The 20,331-nt window shown below is 43.3% G+C and overlaps 1 protein-coding gene across 5 annotated transcripts in view; it reads left to right on the forward strand.

The window, feature by feature from the left end:
• LOC109297493 (long-chain fatty acid transport protein 6-like) overlaps positions 1-9,518 on the forward strand; it is a 33,318-nt gene extending 23,800 nt beyond the window's left edge. For all 5 annotated transcript variants that reach the window (XM_019517277.1, XM_019517279.1, XM_019517281.1 and 2 more), the window contains 4 exons: positions 30-228; positions 992-1,089; positions 3,575-3,705; positions 8,742-9,518. In XM_019517277.1, coding sequence (XP_019372822.1) covers positions 30-228; positions 992-1,089; positions 3,575-3,705; positions 8,742-8,918 — 605 coding nt within the window. In that variant the 3' untranslated portion in view covers positions 8,919-9,518. The remainder of the gene's footprint in view (positions 1-29; positions 229-991; positions 1,090-3,574; positions 3,706-8,741) is intronic.
• The last annotated feature ends 10,813 nt before the right edge of the window (positions 9,519-20,331 follow it).

The raw sequence follows: 20,331 nt of genomic DNA on the forward strand, positions 1-20,331 counted from the left end.
TGCTCTTAAGGTAACTTTTTCTCTTTCAGGTGAAGCAGGTCTTTTGGTTGGCCAAGTGTCTCAATCAGCACCGTTTGCTGGGTATGCTGGAAATCAAGAAGCCTCAGAAAGGAAATTGTTACGAGATGTATTTGTGAAAGGAGATGTATACTTTAACACTGGGGATCTCTTGCTGATAGACCAGGATGGCTTTGTCTACTTCACTGACAGAATGGGAGACACTTTCAGGTGCAGTTATGAAGTTCATAGTAATAGCAGTTGGATGGAAACACACATACAGCATTGAGTTATTGTTCACTCTTGTGAATGCTGAATATTGGTTTTGTTTTTGTCAGAAGCTTTAAGGGAAGCTTTTATTACAATTTTTGAGCAAGTCACCAGTGTGCTTGGTTTTATATGAAAGAGAGAAAATGTCTCTGACCTCAGGTTAGAGGCTGGTTTAGGTTTAGGTCTTAATAAATTGAATAGCCTTAGTGTTTAATAATGAGAGCCTTGTTGGCTCTAGCTTTTGATCTCTATGATGTAGCTTTTTGAAAATCCTATCCCACTTCTACCTGAGAAGGCCTACGTCTGCCACTCCTTATCTTCTCCTCAGGCACAATCTTGCCCTTGAGCCTTGAACCATCTTAACCTTGTATTTGTATTTGCTCTGTAATTTGTGAATCCACATTAAGATCCAGCTTTCCAAAGTAAATTGCTGGGTAAGTTCCAGAAAGGGAACAAAATTAAACAGGCCCAGGGAAGGTCAGTCATAGGCAAATCTGACAAGGCTCTCACAGGTGTAGAACTCTTGAATGTCTAGTTCAGAAGCATTTTCCTATGTCTTAAAGATGCATCTGCAGAAGAGAAGGTAAATCCAAAATGCTTTAGTTAGCTCTTTTTTTCACTTATAAATAACAGTGACATAATAATGGCAAGTACCTATTATATGTAAACATAAATATACAGCATGAGATATGTCATGTGCTTTTGATACAATCTTTTTCCTTAGATGGAAGGGAGAAAATGTTGCCACTCTAGAAGTCTCTGAAGTCATTGGTATGTTGGACTTTGTTCAAGAGGCCAATGTATATGGAGTGAGTGTAAAAGGTAAGAAAACTCTTATACTTTCAGAATGTTAAAATGGCAGCAGCAATATACTACTTTCTTATTATATTCTTCCATCTGTTTAACTTGAAGGATAAGTTAACTCATATATAAAAGGCAATCAGTGGGGCCTACTCAACAACTCAGAATTTACTTTATCAGTTGAAAATGAGATTTTGAAATACAATGTAACAGAATATTTGATGCACAGGAAATAGTGAAAGTCTCTATGGATGGGCAGAAAAGTCAAGAAGAATTTAAAAAGGATTGATAGAGGTGTGAGAAATACATGCATATCTGGACTGGCTTGTCCTTGTCTCCTCAATATATGTCTAGAGAATAAATATTTTTACTATTGGAATGTACCACACGGCATGAAATTTTAAACAATTTTCCCAAAAAGCAGATACTTTCCAGACTCCCGACAAAGTCTTTATTTACTTCACATTCCACAATTACTTTGTTTTGAACAGTTGAGATAAGTATTACATACTTAATTACATGCAATTATACATGTGGAGAGTTAGCAAATGATTTTCCAATTTGTACAGACTAGGGCAAATGGAGCTCCCAATTGGATACAAATAGCTTGGTATTAAGTACTATTGACAGGTAAGTCTGCAGAAGGATTACTGCTATTATCTGGTAGAGCATGACAATAAATACCATGCAGCTCTTCACATTAAAACAACCTACAGCAGAGCTGCCTGGCTTTTGAGGATACCGCAGTTTGATTGCAGTAATCTGATACCATTCCATGCATTTATTACAACTTTAGGCTCAGAAAATCCCAAAGCACTTGCCAAACACTGTGGGTGCTGACAGATGTATCTCGGCCATGCTCTAACTCATGGCACTTTATACAAAGCACCATGAGTTAGAGCTACTCCTTCCCCCCCAACCCAACAGACATTTACCTATTGGGCCAGGGGGGCTGGAGCCTGTCTGCACTGGCCAGCAGGCAGGAGCACTCCAGAAGCTTCTAATGAGCCTGCTAAACTACCTTTCTTCCCAGCCCAGCCTGTCCCCCACCAGAGTTGCCTGCTGGGGTTTGCTGCCTGGCTGGAGCTGGAGGGCTGGAGAGTAGAATGGAATTTCCTCACCTTACAACACCCCTCCCCCAGCTACCCCACCTGGGGTGTTGGGGGAGCCAGGCTGGGCCCACAAGGAATGGGAGCTCCATTCCATGCCCCACCCCCCTGTCCCCACTCCAGCTCAGGCTGGGGAACCTGGCAGCTTATGCTTCTCCTTTCCCCCTCTCTGCTTTGCCTCGTTTGAGCTAGAGGGGAGAGGGCTGGAATGGAGCCCCCTTGCCTTGTGGACCCAGTTAGGCTCCCCCCCAATAGCCCAGCTGAGGTAGCTTGGGGGCAGGCTGTGAGACAGGGAAGCTCTGTTCCACCCTGCCACCTCCAGCCAGGCAGCAAACCCCAGCTGGCAGCTCAGTGCTGCTCCCTCTATCCTCCTCCCCCTGTTGACAGCCCTTGGGGGTGGGGTTGGGCTGCATCAGTCCAGCCTGCAAAACATGAAAAATGAACCCTAGGGAACACAAGTTCCCTAAGCAGCTCTAAAGCATAGCACCTTCATCCAGTAGCTCATGTGGGGACAGTTAATTTTTTGTGCAATTTACCATTTTAAAAGTGCTCTGCAGCCGTGCATGTGTCACAGCACAGTTGTAGAGTACTTTCAGGGGCCCCAATAGCATGAAAAGTGCAACTTGTGTAAGTGTCTTGTATTTGCCAGTGAAATTGTTGCATCCAAATGTGTGCTAATAAAGAACAGCCATAACCTCACCATCATAGCTGCTTCCTAAATGAACTTGACAAAGTGGATTGGGTGTATGGAGCCATGTCATCTGGTTGCTGGCCTTGAAAATTTGACAGCAGGGGAGTGCTGGAGAGCCCCAAGGGTGAGATGACACAGTGCTGAGAGTAGGATCTGGCTTGAAGGACAGAGACTGAGCACCATTGATATAGAACATGGAAAAGAAAATGTAGTTTCTCTACATCATTTGCATTCCCTTGATGTGCCCCAATTGGCCACATGATAAGCCTGAGCCCACCCCATCACATCTTCTGTACAAGGCTTATGGGACAGTATCCAGTTAGCAGTGACCCATGCAGTCATTAGCCACTCCATCCCCAGCACAGAATTTAAGCAGTGAAGGGGCCTTATGCTGTCCCTCCATAACACATGGTTTTCACTCTGAAAGAATTCCAGATAAACAACAGAAATGGCTGGCATCTTTTACATAAACTCCCTGTTCTGAAATGCGTTTAAAATGTTGCAAAATGAAATAATGAAAGAATGGATCTTATCTTGGATAATCCTAAAAATGGGGGAGAGCATTCTCAGACCTTACTTATTGTACACTGGGCAAAATCCTGTGTCAGCATTAGTAAGTACTGTAAAGCTGAGGAATACAAGATTATTTTTTTTATTATGGGAAGGCATGTTCGTAAGAATTTTTTTTTTCCTTTTTTTTTTTTAGGTTATGAAGGAAGGATAGGGATGGTAGCTATAGTTCTTATTTCTGACCAACAGTTTGATGGAAAGAGACTTTATGAACACGTCATGGACTTCCTACCAAGATATGCCCAGCCACGGTTTGTGAGAATCATGGTAAAAAAAAAAAAATCTTCTTTCCTATGCTTATGATTTTGTTTCTCCTGCAAATTGGCCTTCTCTTATTGAACCAACAAAGCCACTTACAGACAGCTTAGCTTCAAAAGTTAGTTAAGAAAGGAAATGAAAAAATCCTACCAAGCTTTTAAATATTTTAGTGTTATTCTTCTAAACATAAACAAATATGTTTTCAATAATTAATGAAAAATATTTCACTTTATAAATCCATTCAGTACTAAATATCTTAGGTAATGCTGGTAACACTGGGTAAGTAATTATGTTTCCCGTTAAAAATTGTGCCACTATACAAGTGAGCAAATGCAAATGTGTGATAACACCAACCATAAATAAAATGAAGACATAAACTAATTTAAAAGCATTTCTCAATGTGCATGTCCCTGAAGTGATCATTATTAATTATTTACTTATACAAATTCAAAGAGTGACATGGTACTTTACAAAAGATAAAGGACACACATTCTGCTCAGAAGACATTACAATCCAAGGGCCAAATTGGGCCCTACTGCTCTCAGCTCCAGAAAGACAGCAGCAGTGGGATGCAATTGCAGAGATAGCACTTTTGAAGGGTACAAATTGCTCCCTTCCTATACTCCCCAGAGCAAGACCGGGCAAGAATGCATGGACTCAGACCCTTAATACAGGTATTCTTTTTATGGCATGTTAAGGGGGTGTAATACCCATATTACACTCTCTTGGGGGGTGCCAGGGCCAACAGCCCCCACTTTGGTGTGCCAGAGTGTTCTGGAATACGTTCTACAGTTCTGCATGGTCCCCCCAAAACAGATTAGGCAAAATCCTATTTTTTTTAATGAACATAAATGGCATATATGCACCCATGTAACTGAAGTTTTTGGCACTTATACACGGTTTGAGATTCTGTTTTCCCTGTGGCAAATTAGGATGGTTTAGCACACATTCCCATAAGAAGCAAGGCGGTGGTGGTGGTGTTGTTGCAGGGTTCTCCCTGGTTTTAATCCTACAGATCAGGGGTGGGCAAAGTCTGTCCCTGGGGCTGGACTGGGCCTACAGTAGACTCCATTTCCCAGCAGCCCCTGTGGCAGCAGCTCCCTCTAGCTGCCACCACCAGGCCAAGCACCCTGGCCCATCTCCACCACCAGAGGCAGTACCCACATGGGTGGTCAGCTGGGATGGGGCTGCCGCCAGGAGTGAGATGGAAGGGCAGGGCTGGAAAGACTCCAGGATCTTGGGGCAGTGATAGCACAGGGACAGGGCTGGGCCAGAACCATGATCCACTGCCTGCACACCCCTGTGATAAGCGCCAGTTCTGCAGGCAGAGACATGCGGGGAGTGGATTGCAGCTCTACCGTGAACCTGCACTGTCACCACCCCAAGATCATGGTCTTGGATCCATGGAGAACAGTCAGGAGCCGCACAGGCAGGGGCTGCTGGGAAAGGGAGTCCAGCCACTGGCCAGAGCTGCCATTTTGCCCACCACTTCTGTAAACAGTGTACTTGCCTATGGAGCAAGTTCTAGTCCCCTCACTCAGAGGAGGCATGAATCTACACATTTCATGCTTTCCAGTATAGCTTTAATCACAGATAGATAAAACTAACTTCCTGGCAGTGGCAGCAGGCAAAAGTATTTCTGTGACTTGACTTCATGCCTCATTATATTCTACCTGATTCCTTCTAAACTCTTCATTCTACAGGTGCTAATGACCATCTTTCCTTTTAAATGGTCTTCGTGTTACACTCATCAAATTAGCTGTTCTTTTGCAATGCTGCTATCTATGAGCCGCTCCTGGTAATGTAGCTCTTATTTCACAGCCCTGAAGCTTGCTTTTAACTTATTCCAATGAAGTGGTATTTGTTTTTACTTCAGCACAGAGTGACAAAAATGATTTTCCTAGGAAATATTACTCATAAGGAAAGGTTGAAAGAACTAGGGTTATTTAATCTGAAGAAGAGAAGATGGAGGGGGAGTGGATTTGATAAGAGTCTTCATATATCCAAAAGGCAATTATAGAGAGGTTGGAGACAGGCTTTCTTTGCAGCTGTATAGGACAGTTTTCGGAGCAATGGCTTCAAGCCTTAGGAGGAGAAGTTTAGGTTGGAGACTTTCTGATTGTGAGTGTAGTCAAGCATACCAGCAGGCTACTGAGAAAAATTGTGGAATCACTGGAAAATCATTATAATTTTTCAAGTGCAAATCGGATAGACACTTGGCTAGGATGACTGAGTCAGGAATGATCTTGCCTTGAGCAGGAGGCTGGATGAGATGACCTTGTGAGGTCTTTTCCTTCCCTACTCTCCTGTGATCCTAGTCATGAGATGGTGCCTGGCTAGAGTTTCAGGCTTTATCTAGTCTCATGCATAGGTTGGTGTATGCCACTGCATATCTACCCGGACAATATACAGCTCTACTGGGTATGTTCAGTGAGCACATGCTGACTTCCTTATCCAAATGTTATGCAAGTACCAAAAATTTGAGATTACATTGGCTGCATAAATGTCACTTAGGTACATAATTGTGTCCGAAAACAAATCACCCTTAAACCAAGATGTAGAATGAAGCTATATTACAGAGAAGGACTGGAGAATGGAAGGAATAATGAGGGAAAGGACAAAATGAGTATGGAGTAATTTGTGAAGGTAAAGCATAAAGAGAGTAGGCAGGAAGTTAGTAAAAGATGTAGTTTTAAGAATTCAGAAGAGGTTTTGTAACTTATAGAAGGGAAGCATACCTGATAAAGTGCTTTCAAAATGCTGTCAGTGTAGATTTACAGTTAAGTCAGAACACTAGTAGATGAGCTGATCAACAAGATGCTTTAGAACAACAGTGCCCTCTGCTGGGAAAATAGTCGTTGAACTTTTCTTTATGGAACTGCGGGGGTTTGATACAGAAGGGGACAACAGAGATTTTACTTCCTGTGCTCCACAAAGATGGCAAAGATTTGACTCTGTTTATCTGTCCTTTAAGCAGTAGCTTGAGTTTATGGCTTTTTAGTTTGTTACTAAGCCAAAAGCCAAATAGAATGCAGGTAATCCTGCAGTACAAATAGATATACCTTGAAGCATCCAACTGTCATTAGCAAATGGACCATTCTTCTTAGGAAAAAGATTTTGGAATTTACGGACTCAGGAGAGAGCAGCTTAGTGCATGGTAAAAACTGAATTGTTGTATATTTATGCATTTCTAGTTTTAGTTCCTTTCAATCCAAATAGAAAACCCTAGCTGAAAAATCATGTTTTTGGCTTTTTGTTAATTTCATTTTGTGCCTGAAAGTGAAATTAGTAAGACCTTTCCACGTAGCAGCAGAGGAGTCATCATTTAAACTTTTCTAATGGATAAACCAAATTTTTCACCAGTACTTAAGTTTTCATGCAGATGGTCTTCATTTTGAAAAAAGAAAGATCTTTTCTATCAGAAATTCATTCCCACAGAAAACTCTATATATAATCCATTTTTTCCCTAAAAAAAAATTAGTGAATGTTTCTTATTAACATTTCAAATCTAAACCACTACAGCAATATGGACAATGTGGAAATGCAAGCTCTTTGGCTAATAACTTCAAATTAAAACCAGTGAGTAATGACTGAAAGTTATTACCAGCTAGCAGCTATTCAGTGCCTGTACAAAATGCCAGTGTGGTTACTTTCACAAAAACTGCCAGTAGAGGAAACTAAGGGCACAGACAGAAGTGACAATTTTCACCCAATCTTGTCACAAAAAGTGGTTTATAGCCATGACCAAACACAAGTGCATGGCTGCAGACTGCTTCAAAAATGGCTGATTGGACAAAAATCTCAACCCTCAATTCATGAAGGATCAGATGAAGACATTTCAAAACAGACTGTCTTTTGTAACTTGTCTGCGCTACCTTCCAGCCTTGCAAAGTTTTCAGAATGGGAAGAGGGGAAAGGGAGAGGAGGGAGTTCGGTTTGAGGGTTTTCCAGCCCCTGCTGGAGAGTTGGGTGGGTGTATTAGAGCCCCCTGCTTCAGGAGGGCTCCGATACACCTGCTCCACCCTCCAGCAACAGCTGGGGAACCTGTGGCATGAGCTCTCTCTTCTCCCTTTTTCCTTTCCATTCTGAAAGTGAGGCCTAGGAGAGAGCAGAGGCCACTGCCAGGGGAAACTAGCTGTAGACTCGCAACAAGCAGCTAGATTCCTCTCCCCACTGGAACCAAGAGTGAACTTCTGTTTGGTCCAGGGAATTGCTGTACCTCAGAATGCTTCCTGCAGTGTTCTCAGTTACAAAACAGGGAGATGCACTTCTGTCTGCACTCTAATTGGCAAATGTATTAGCAGACTCAGTATAGAACCTAAAGACTGACCCCTGGAGAATGTGGCTAGGGTGAATTAATCATATTACAGATCAAGAGAAAAACAAATAGGTTCTTAAAATGAGAATGAAGTTTAAGTCTTTACTACATGAAAAGCAAAAGTCCAGAGGTTCTCAAACTTGCCTCCTAGCATGAATCAAAATTTAGAGATATTTCATGCTCTACTTCCCTTCTCATTTGCTATTGGGTGTGGTCTACCTTACCCATGAATTCGTAATCCCATACTCATCTGCAGCAGCTACAGCAATTGTTTACATTTAAAAAACCCCTAACATCAGGAAAGTATTTAATATATTGGTAACTGTCTTTAATGAATTTTAGCCGCTGGAAACAAGACGAGAGCCAACACCACATAATCAGCCAGCTCTGTGCACACTGCCAGCTAGTGACCATAAACTGTAGTCTGTGAACTTAATACATTAATGGAAGTAAAATCAAATCAAATAGGTTCAATCCCAGTTTAAAAACAAAAACATATCAGTTTGCCTGTGGCTTTAATAGAGATGAATTTAAAGGAGGTTACTTTTAAAATCAGATTTTGATATTTAGTGCATTATCATAATCATGCATGCAGTGTAGGTAGTTAGATCATCCTTTCCAAAGTAAGCCACAGCCATCTAAAATAGACAGCCATTTTATTCACTAATCACATTTTTTTTCCATTTGTATTTAAGTGTTGCACTTTATTTTCATTATTTGCTTTTAGGAGGTTATGAAAACTACTACAACTTTCAAGCATCAGAAAGGACATCTCGTGAATGAAGGATTTAATCCAGAAATTATATGTGATCCTCTCTATTTCTTGGATGAGCATGTGAAATCCTATATTCCTTTGACGAAAGAGATCTACAGAAGGGTAATTACTGGTCAAATACAATTGTAAAAGGTGCACCCATAATATTTTGCAAGATATAGAATACTTTTTCTATAGACAGACAGAATCAAAATAATAAGGCATTTAAAAAGCCTGTTAAATTAAGTTCAACAGCGGCATAAAAATGAAATTTCGCAGTTAGTGATGGAATTTGTTCCTCAAGTTATACTTTAACACAATTGCTTCATGGACTGTTAGTACTACACTATGTCTGTTCAAGCTATTAGTTTTCACTGCCCAGGTACCTTAATTTTTATCTGATATTTCTCAAGGATTCAATGCCTATTTTTGTATTACCGATCAGTGGTTTTTGACCTAAATGAGCAAAGTTCTCTCTGTGTCCATTAATGTTGTTTTTTGCTTCTAGAATTCTAATAAGAATCCTTTATCGTGTTTTCATTTTTTATAACATTTTATGCAGCTATTGTTGGAGAAGATTATAAGTCACAAACAAAAGCATAACACTCTGCACTAATGATGGTCCAGAATAAACACATCAGACAAATACCTGCTAAACAAGATGTTATGTAAATTTAATTGTGATACCATTGTCTATGGAATAATCTTACTTCGTTTCAATAGAAATAAATATAGAATACCACCATGTTATTATAGTATTAATTAAAAATGACTGTTCATAATTCTTTCCTTTCCACCAAAACTGACATAGTTCAACCTGTTCACATAGATTCACTCACTATGGCACAACTTCCTTTGGTTGGTGATCATCATGGTCCTCATATGGGGTTATTACTACTTGTTCTCTCTTAGGTTTCTGTGGGAAGGGAATACCTCTAAGTTGTTAACAAGGCTTCATGAGCAATTTTCACTGGTAGAGGCGGCTCATACGATGCACTGATCCAACACATCCCCTGGGCAGTGTTTCCTATTTATAAATTAAAAAGACCCATAAAATGGTATGTAAATAGGTCCTAAAAGCTTTCTTAAATTCATATCAGTATTTGATTACCCAGGCCAAGGGTCAGCAATCTTTTGCTGCTGCAAGCTGATGCTTGTGACCTGGGATCCTGCTGTAGGCTGAAAGTCTGACCCTGGCTGCCTCAGGGAAAAGAGCACTGCATAGCAGTTTGGAGTCAGGCTGGTCCAGGCAATGTACCTGGTGGGCTGGGGATGTGGAAATACACCTGTTCACTTAGGAGGGCTCAAGAAAGAGAGACCTGGAGGGGTTTATTTCAGTTAAAGCTGTTTAGGTGGTATTTTGTGTTTGAGTTTGACCAGAGGTTAGGGTAGTGAATACAGGAGAGGTTTGGAAGCCATGGGACAGGCTGCTAGGGGCACTCTGCAAAATAAACTGTCCCGAGCAGGGATGTGAAGGGCACAAGGTCTGAGGTAGTGGACCAGGGCTGAGGGCTTGGCAAAAAGAAAAACAGGCCATGGTCAGGACAGCCAAAGTCCCAATTGGTGCTTTAAGGGCTGAGCAGGGCTGTCTTTAAAGGGAAACCACCCCCAAGAGAAGCTAGAAATCCCCAGCCAGAAGGGGGGAACATCATTGGAGATACTCCTGGCCTCCAGGGACTGCCTCCTCAATACAATAAACAGGAACAAAGATATGGTAGGTGAGAGATTGATGGAGGGAATCGGCTACTGTAGAATGTTGTTATTCCAGTGGTGCTCAAAGTACAGCCTGCGGGCTGTATCTGGGGGGTTCCTGATAGGTTTGGGAAATTTCTTTGGAGGAGGAAGGAGAAAGTAGAAAGCAGTGACAGTGTTCACTGCCACAACTCCCAGAGCTCCATGGGCTGTGGATAACATGGGCGAGTGCATGGGTCATTTCCATGGCCAGAACTATTGCATGGAGTTGGATCCAGTGCATAGCCTTTGACCTGACTTCATGAAGCCCACAGACTGGCCATATGCCACTCATTTGGCCTGTGCAGCCAAAAAAATGTTGGGTACCACTGTACTAGTCCATTCCATTAACTGGTAGTTATACAAGTACTGACAACTTAAAAGAATGTATAATCATGGAAAATTAGGGTTGGAAGGGACCTCAGAAAATCATCTAGTCCAAACCCCTGCTCAAACCATAGATTCATAGATTGTAGAGTCGGAAGGGACCACAATGGATCATTGTGTCTGACCCCCTGCCCCTGGCAGGAAAGAGGACCAAGGTCAGATGACCCCAGCAAGGTGACTATCAAGCCTCTTCTTGAACACCTCCAAGTTAGATGATAGTACTTCCTCTCTTGGAAGCCCTTTCCAGATTCTGGCCACCCTTATTGTAAAAAAATTGCTTCCTAATGTCTAACCTAAATCTACTCTCCATTAGTTTGCACCCATTATTCCTAGTTACTTCTGGGGTGCTCTGGTAAATAATGCATCACCAATTCCCTGTTGTCCTCGCTTGATAAACTTACAGGTGGCTACAAGTTCTCCCCTCAGACATCTCTTGTGAAGGCTGAAGAGATCCAGATCTCTCAACCTCCCCTCATAGGGTCTTTCACAGAGGCCACTAATCATGCGAGTGGCCCTTCTCTGAACCCTCTCCAGATTCTCCATGTCCCTCTTGAAGTGCAGTACCCAAAACTGGACACAATACTCCAACTGCGGCCTGAACAATGCCACATAGAGGGGGAGCATCACCTCCCTTGATCTGTTGGTCATGCATCTGCTAATACACGGCAAGGTGTGATTGGCCTTTTTGATGGCCTTGTTACAGTGCCAGCTCATGTTCACCTTGAAGTCAACTATGACTCCAAGATCTCTCTCAGCCTCTGAGCTGCTGACGAGGTTATCCCCCAACCTATAGGTGTGCTGGGGATTTCTCCTTCCTAGGTGGAGTATCTTACCTTTATCTTTGTTGAATTGCATCCTATTTTGTTCTGCCCATTGATCCAACCTGTCCAGGTTGGCCTGTATCTGCTCCCTGCCCTCCAGTGTATTAACTTTGGCCCATAACTGGGTATCATCTGCAAACTTGGAGAGGGCGCTCTCCACACCCTTGTCCAAATCGCTGATGAAGATATTAAATAACACTGGTCCAAGGACCGAACCCTGCAGGACCCACTGCCCATCTCCTTCCAGGCTGAGAATGACCCGTCCACCACCATTCTCTGGGTGTGGTCCCTAAGCCAGTTGGCCACCCACCTGACTGTGTAGGTGTCCACTCCACACCCTGCTAGCTTCCCTATGAGACTAGGATGTGCAACTGTGTTGAAGGCTTTCCTAAAATCCAGATAGATGACATCAGCCTCAGCTTCTGTGTAAAGGCAGCATGTGACCTGGTCATAAAAGGCTATAAGGTTTGTCAGGCAGGATCTACCCATGACAAACCTGTGCTGGTTTCCTTTCAGCATCATTTCCCCTGCTGGGCCTTCACAAATACGCACTTCGATGATTTTTTCCAGTATTTTCCCAGGGATAGAGGTAAGACTGACTGGCCTAAAGCTACCAGGATCATACCTTCTTCCTTTCTTCAAATTGGGCACCATGTTGGCCCTTTTCTAGTCCTCAGGGATCTGGCTGGAGCACCATGAGTGCTCAAACAGCCATGCCAGTGGCTCAGCTATGACACTGGCCAATTCCTTCAGCACCTGTGGGATGGTGCAACTAGGACCATCCCCAACTATATCATCCCAGCCAAGGCTTTATCTAGCATGGTCTTAAAAACCTCAAAGGATGGAGATTCTATCATGTGGAGCCTGGCCAACAGCCAGAGCATGGTTCTGGGTGGTCCAGCTTCATTCTGAGTGGTGTGCACTGCCCGTGTCTGCACTGCTCCACTTTTTTTCCCCCCCGCAGGATTTTTTGACCCCTGGATATCCAGCAGTCAAAAAAACCCATGGGGGGAAAAAAGCGGAGCAGTGTACACATGGGCAGTGCGCCCTTGCAGTGTGAACATCTAAATATGTGGTATGTGGCGTCACAGACATGGCCAAACTCATCTGTTTTGGCTTCTTTGGCCACATCCAATCTCAGAAGTCCTCCAGTGTGCCTGCATACAGTACTTAAGACAAAAAAGGATCACAAATGGTCCCTATGGGTGTTTCAGAGTTTAAAAAAATGACCTCCCAACAGTTTAAAGCTCAAAAAGAGAGTGCCCACTGCAAATCTTTTGCATCTCTATGTATTGGGAGTTTCCTAAGGTTGACTGGATATTCTTTCCTCTTGGGTACCTTAGTATGGCTGCTGATCTCTGCCAAGTTGTTTAAGTATCCTCTTCACCCTGTTCCCTTCTCTACTACTTTCTCCTCTAAGATCTGCAGTGATTAGGCTCCTTTCCTGCAGATCTCAGGAGCTGGCAGTATCCTCTCTCAAAATGAACAGTCTTCCAGGTCATGATGCTGAAGTGAGTGTGCATAAAATGTTTTGGTATTTTCATGTAATAATACATGCTATGTTAATTTATCTTATATAAACACTCCACATACATAACAGCTTCTCAGCACAGAAATACCTCCAGAGTACATAGTAGTCTGGGAGCTCCCAAAAGACAAATGACAAATCACTTATGCATTTGGGATTTTACCTACATTTCTGCCCAAGGACCAGAGACTGCATTCCATGGCTCTTCCTTACCCTTCCTGTGTTTTCTTTTCCAAGTCTCTATTTTTTCCAGTTCTTTCTCTGCCTTCATTCTCAGGTGTATGTACACACATGCCTCCAAAAAATTGGTTCTATCTTGTGCACCCAGTCCCAACAGAAGCCAGATAGGATGGCTATATGTAAAGGGATCCTAGTTTATTCATCCATACCCCTATCACCTAGAAAAGAACAACATATATACACCCATTAAAACACCACTGAAAACAAACCTAAGAGCTCACATTAAGACTTTTAGTAGAAAACTGCAAATGTGAACACCAAGTAGAATGATTGAAAAGTTATTGACTGCTTCTTAATCTCAACTTCATTGAGGAACAGTAAATGTTGTTGTATAATTTCAGACCATTCTAGTGTTTGTTACCAAGATTTCTCAGTCTTGACTGGATTTAGTTCAAGGCCTAAGGACAAATAACCCAGAATTTTTTACAATAGGTTATAGTAGCACAATGTTATATTTTATACGGCAAAAGCTTCTGAAGTGACATAGTATTTGCAGATTTTAAAATAGCACTTAATGGTATATTGCATATTAAAATATGCATAGAAACTAGTAACAAGTTATAATGTTATTGTTCAAGTTGGTGAATGAAAGAGGATACACTTTCAATATTAGGGCATAATCCTACAGCGCTAACAGGCAACTTCCTCAATAGCAGGTGTAGTCACATGGAAGAAAATGAGTTGTGTGATGTCAAGAGAAGTCAGTGGCCAATATCAGTGGGACCAGAGTCAGTATTATGCCAAGTGTTATGCCAAGTATCACCTGTCATGAGGTCCCTATTTTGTATCAAAGACAAAACTTAGGTTATAAGCTCTGTGTGATGGGGATCATTCTTTTATTCTGCTCTTGTATGGTACCTAACACAATGGGATCCACAGTGATCCATGGCAAGACTTCCTCGATCCTATAGTAAAACAACCATTACCAGTGATAATTAATGAACATCTCTTAGGAAGTATTAAAATGGAATCTCACTTCTAAAACAAAACAGTTCTGTTTATGGACTTGAAGCACTACACATTCTCAAAGATTTATGAAACTGCTTTGAAAATTCCTTTTAAACTCCCTCTCCCTCACACACACATGTATTATGAAAATACATATTTATTTAGCTAGAGTATTGTCTTTTAAAAGTGCTATCAATATACCAGATCACCTCAACTACCACAAGATGGTAGTATATCTGAGCATTACTGTTATTCAGCTATCCAACTGGGTGTAATGCATGGAGTTCTACAAATCATAAATATTATAATACTTACACTTATTTTAACCCATCCATTGTATTATTTAAAATATATTTTAAAAGCCTATAAGTTTGAAGACTATCACTATCAACAGAATGCAAGTTAACTTATCAGACACAATTTACCACATATAATAACCATCTCATCCAACTCAAAACTGCTGCCTACCCTCAGAACTCAGAAGCTCTATCAAAATAGCAGCAATCACAGCATTCATAAGTTTAAACTACTCAGGTTCTAAAGAGCGTGAAAATTTTAGAGCCAAGAGTATCCGAGACTGAAGCAAACATATTAACAGATTGCTTGTTTGCTATACTTCCCAAATTAGCACAATGTGTTAAGACTTGCCAGTAACACACAACTGATACAAGAGTGCACAGCTTGGAATTCATAACCTGGAAGGGAAATGTCTGGGAACATGGAATTTGTACAATTTGAAGAGCTGGGTTTCTGTTTCACTGCTGAGGAAGCTTTCCCTTAGACTACACAGGGCATCTGTACACACCATGGAGTTTAATCCTCATTAAATTAAATAGGTTTATAAAATTTAAACTTGTTTATTTTAGAGCATTGCACCAGTGTTTACACACACTTGGTTTTTGAATGAATTAAACCCAGTCCCCAGCCAGCACTGGAGGAGAGTGGGACAGTCCAGTATTGTCCCCCCAGCCTGGGACCCCGCACCCCGTGTTCTGCCAAGAAAATGCATAAAAAAAAGTGGAAGCAATTCGAAAGCAGAAGCAATTTGAAGGGGCATCCTACAAAAAAGTTGCAGTGCCATCTGGTGGACAAAGACACTCATTACATGTCTCTGAGTACCCTTGTGTTTGCATGCAACGAATCCATAGATGTGATGCTTTAATTTACAGCGAGAGAAACTAAACTACGTTCAAGGAGTTGAAACACCACAATGATAGGTTTGGACTGTGGACCTAAAATAAATGTAAGTTTGGGTAATATGTGCTTGAGTTAAATTTAAATAGAAGTGCTCAACATATACCATATTTACTCAAATATAAAACATGGTTTTTTCTCCCCCAATCAGCATGGGGGGACAAAGCCCCTTGTCTTATATTCACATACAAAGAAACCTAATTAAAAACACTATTATTAAACTGGTGCCAAAAGCAGCATGTGCTCAGTAATGGAAACCCACTATAAAGTTGATTAAATGCAGACAACACTGAGCATGACTATAAAACACATGGTGTTTACTGAGCAAACATACTGATGGGGAACGTGTGTGTGTGTGTGTGTGGGTGGGTGGTTGTTTTCCTAGGAGGGAATGGACACAGGGCCTGAAGATACTGAGATACTAGGTTGGTACTCAGAGAAGTCAGAGTAAGCTCCAATACCCTCCTTTAATGCTAAAAAAAACCTGATGGGAACCTTTGTTTTTTGTGTAACCCTTAAAAAATGGGTAGTTGATACCCCAGGAGGGAACTGGCACTAGGTCTAGAGGTACTGCAATACCAGGCTGGCACCAGGAGGGCTAGAGCCAGCCCCGACACCCTCCCCTTTGTGCCAAAAACGATTGATCTTAGCCATAAGGCTGAGATGGTAATGGGAACCTACCACAAGGACAGGTTAATGCAGCCCATCTAAATAAGATGTATGATAGTGTCCTTTGTGCTCAGTCCCCCCTGCAGCACTGATTCTTTTTCAAATCATAGTGAGCCTCTACACTAAATACTTCTCAACTTCCTCTTCAGTCTCACAGCTGAGCTGTGCCTTTCTTTCCATTTCAAATGATTCCTGTTTCTTCACCAGCCTTAAAGGTCTGACAAACATCACCAAATGGGGCCCCAAACAGTTCACCCAGAATTTCTCTGTGGCCCCCTCTCTCAGCCTGCCACATATGATTAGTGTGGCCCTGCCCTCCATGAAGTGGAACTGGACAAGGTTGCCTTGCATCTCATCTGCATATAAATTCTTGGAGGATCCCAGGACTCATGACAAGAACACTTCAGTTCAGTCATGAGTGGGGAGCTAATTAGTACCTGGATCCTTTAAGGTGCAGGGGGAGCTGGTATCTGGAGTACACACATATACTGACAGTGCTGAGCTGTGGGGTAACCATGGCTTGAAAGGCTGTTGACAGCCAAATGAACCATATAGTAAATAATGAGCCTTTTGGCTCTGGGCTAATATCATGCTTAGTTTGTACTATACATATGTAGCTGCCACAGTGCTGCTTCAAAGTATATTTATGGAGTACCTGTGCTAAAACTTGCATCAGCTAAAAAAAAAAAAAGTAAAATGCATCAATTCTGGGTGAACCTAGTCTATGGGTACCCATAGTAGAAGAGTCGGTGTTTTCAAATTTACTCCTCACTTCCAACGTGCTCAGGGATAACAGGATCCAACTTTAAGGGGTGGCGAAGAGGCTGCAAGGGGAAGAAGTTGGGGGGGGGGGATAAGGAGGCCACCTGACCCAGCCAGATTTATTTTCCTGCTGTAACAGCGGGTAGGGGACAAATTCAAGGCAAGCATCTAATAATTAGATTCTATACGTGGCAAATTATAACAAATGTATGCATTTTCCATATATAGAATCTAATTATTGGCGGGGGGGGGTCATCTTATATCTGAATACATATGGTAATCAGTAATCAGTAGCATGGGAAAGTAGAATAGTCTGTTGGTTAAGGCACTCAGTGCTACTAGTAATTGACCAGGGCAGGTGTTGACAAGTGCTTTTTAGAAAACACTGATAGTAGTCACAAGTAACAGCTGTAGTACCTTGATGTTATATATTTTGATGAAAGAAACTGAATTATATACAGCTAGTTAAAATCCTGTGAAAGGATAGTGTGTTCTTGTTAACTGAATATACTAAGTGCAAGTGGCTAATCACTTGTTGCCAGTCTTGGCCATTTTCAAGGGGCCTTTGACAAACTAAAATGTGGCTGAAACGAGATCCCAAAAGCCTGTTTTTAGTGAGTACGTGGTAAGCCTTTGCAGAAGTGACATTAGCTTTGTCACAGAAGGAAAGAAAGCAATTAACACATCTAGCAAAACCAGGCCAAATTAAACAGAGCAAAACAGCTGCAAGAAGACATTATAAAATAAGGCCTTTGTAGCAGGTTGTCACTCCTTTCACTAGGCAGTTTATTTTTCCTGGGGCAAACTTGTTCCCACAGAGAACAACATAAAACAGACAAGTATACAAACAGCAAATGGATAAACCAAAAAAACCTGTGGTCCTTCCTCAGACCCTGAGGCTGCATCCAGACAAGTGGATGTGTACCTGTTGCAGCACCTCAGAGCAGTTTGAGACACTGCAAGAGGCATGCTAAGAACGAAAAAATGTTCCCCGCACTGCAAGTGGCACAGGGTGTGCTCCTGGACCATGTCCTGAAGCAACTTGAGGCTAGATCCTCCAGAGAGATACTCTAGCACACAGCCAGAGCATCTCTATGGCTGCCACATGCCCCACACTGCTTTCAATGAAACTTTTGGAACTGAACTGAACCAGTGTCAATTATTTGGGATGTCTCCCCAATTCTACAAGGGAGAATTTCTTACCTCCTTCCCTCACCAACATGGAATACTACTTGCCACTATCCTGTTTTTTTTTTTTTCCACCTTGATTCACTCCTAAGGCCACTTGGTTTTACAGCTTGTCTAAGAGACTTGATACAAATGTGTTAATTCTAGCAAAAACATATTCAATTCACTTGGCTACATAAATCACTATTCATATTTTTTGAACTAAATTGTAAGAAGATGTATTTGATTGATCTATTTTAAGGTGTATGGCTCAGGGAATGGAGCCCAGCTGCAGGGGCAATAGCCTGCCTGCCTAGGAGTACTGGGCCAGCTGACAGGGGTGATGGCTGGCCATGGAAGAAGTTAAAAACCCCAGGGAGGGTAGTGGGGGGGTGGGGAAGGCTGTGGTGCTGAAGATGGGGTTGTCCTCTCAGGGTGCATCCACACATGCAGGCACATGCACTTGCAGCAACTCAAATAACAGTGGCACAAATTTTGTGCCGGAGATCTGTGCCTCAGCACACATGCCTTTGCACTTTGGTGTGGGGCAAATTGTGCCACTTGGGGCAAACTGATCCTGCCCAGCTCCTCCCAGATGTTCAGCCAGGGGTGAGCTAGAGGCTAGGGCCAGCACCTGTGCTGGTCCCAGCAGTATAAAAACCTGTCCTGGTGAGCAGCTCAGGGGCTACTTGCCCTCAGGAGCTTCTAGCGGAGGAGCCTCTGGGAGGAAGTTGGCTATGCCCCTTCCTGTCCCAGGCTGCTGCTGCTGTTGCTGCTGCAAGCTTGGTTTTAGGAACTTCTGGGGAGAAGATGGCCAGGCCCCTTCCTGCCTCTGGCTACTGCTAGCTGCTGGCTTATCCCCAAAAGCTCTGAGAATAAGTTGGCCATATCCCTTTCTGTTTTGGTCTGCTGCTGTTGCTGCCCTCCCATGGGGTGGGTCCTCTGCTACATACTGCATAACACTGCCCCCTTGGGGGGCGGGGGGCACTGCAGTGCACCGCAACCCAGCTTCTGCACTCCTGTTCCGGCCTGCTGTTTAGCCTACCACCAGGGCCACAGTCAGGGGACAGCCTAGGGAGGGAGCTGAAGAGAACGATCTATTTGAATGGGCCCCTCCTCCACCATCATTGCTGGAGCCTAAAGGTGCCTTGCTGCCCCAGCTGCCTTGGCAGGCCATCCCCTGCCTTCACTTCCACTTTCACCCGAAGCACACCCCAAATGGCTGAACTGGATGGCTGCTACCACTGCTGCTGCTGCTACTATTGCCATCTGTTCTGTTGCTGTCCCCTCTCAGGAGAGAGGGAAATACCTGCTGCACTGCCTTGCACTGCTCAAATGACACCTGCACTGGATTACTCCCTAATTGACTGATTGCTCCTGCCTCCCCCACAGCTGTCTCACTGCATTTAATCCTGCCATTGAAATGCACAGGTTGATGTGGTGCCTGAGCCCTCCATCCCTGCATCCATGTCTACCCCTCTTGTTCTGCTGCTGAGTGCCTGGCTGGAAGCCTGAGGGGCTCCTGGACTGATCTTCAACAAATGAAGCTCCTCCATGGCTCCAGCTGTCTTTTACATCTGTCTCAGCAGCCTTGCCGGTGTCTCGTTGCCCTTGTGTGGTAAATCCTGTGGCCCACTCCCCCTGCCCTGGTGTTTGTTGGGCGGCTGAATAAGCCAGCTCAAGTCTCCCCAGCCCTTGCGTGTGTGTTCCCCCTCCCCCACATTCCCCAAGCATAGCCCTCCTAGTTTTTCTCCTGTGGGGCTGTAGCTCAGTGAGCTTCAGGCCCCTTCCCCCCTGCCCCTATTAGATTCACCAGCCCCACTGTACATTTTCGTTTTCTGTATTGTTTTTCCCTCCCTTGTGTGAAGAAATGGCAGGACAGGATCATCTGGGGTGGGGGGGAGATGCCCCCACAGGGCTTCCTGCAGACCCCAGCATGGGGCAGATCCCAGCCAAGCCCCCAAGGGGATGCATGCCCCTGCAGCCCCCATCCCGGTCAAACCAAACTCCTCTGGGAATAGAGAAACCTGAAACCTCTACTGCAGGGGCAGGTGGGACTCCGGCAGGGAGCCAACAGGGCCGGGGGTCTCCCCTGGCCAGGCCCCACCCCCATGGT

The sequence above is a fragment of the Gavialis gangeticus genome, unplaced genomic scaffold (assembly GCF_001723915.1).
Source record: "Gavialis gangeticus isolate Ggan-Ray unplaced genomic scaffold, GavGan_comp1, whole genome shotgun sequence".
Taxonomy (NCBI): Eukaryota; Metazoa; Chordata; order Crocodylia; family Gavialidae; genus Gavialis; species Gavialis gangeticus.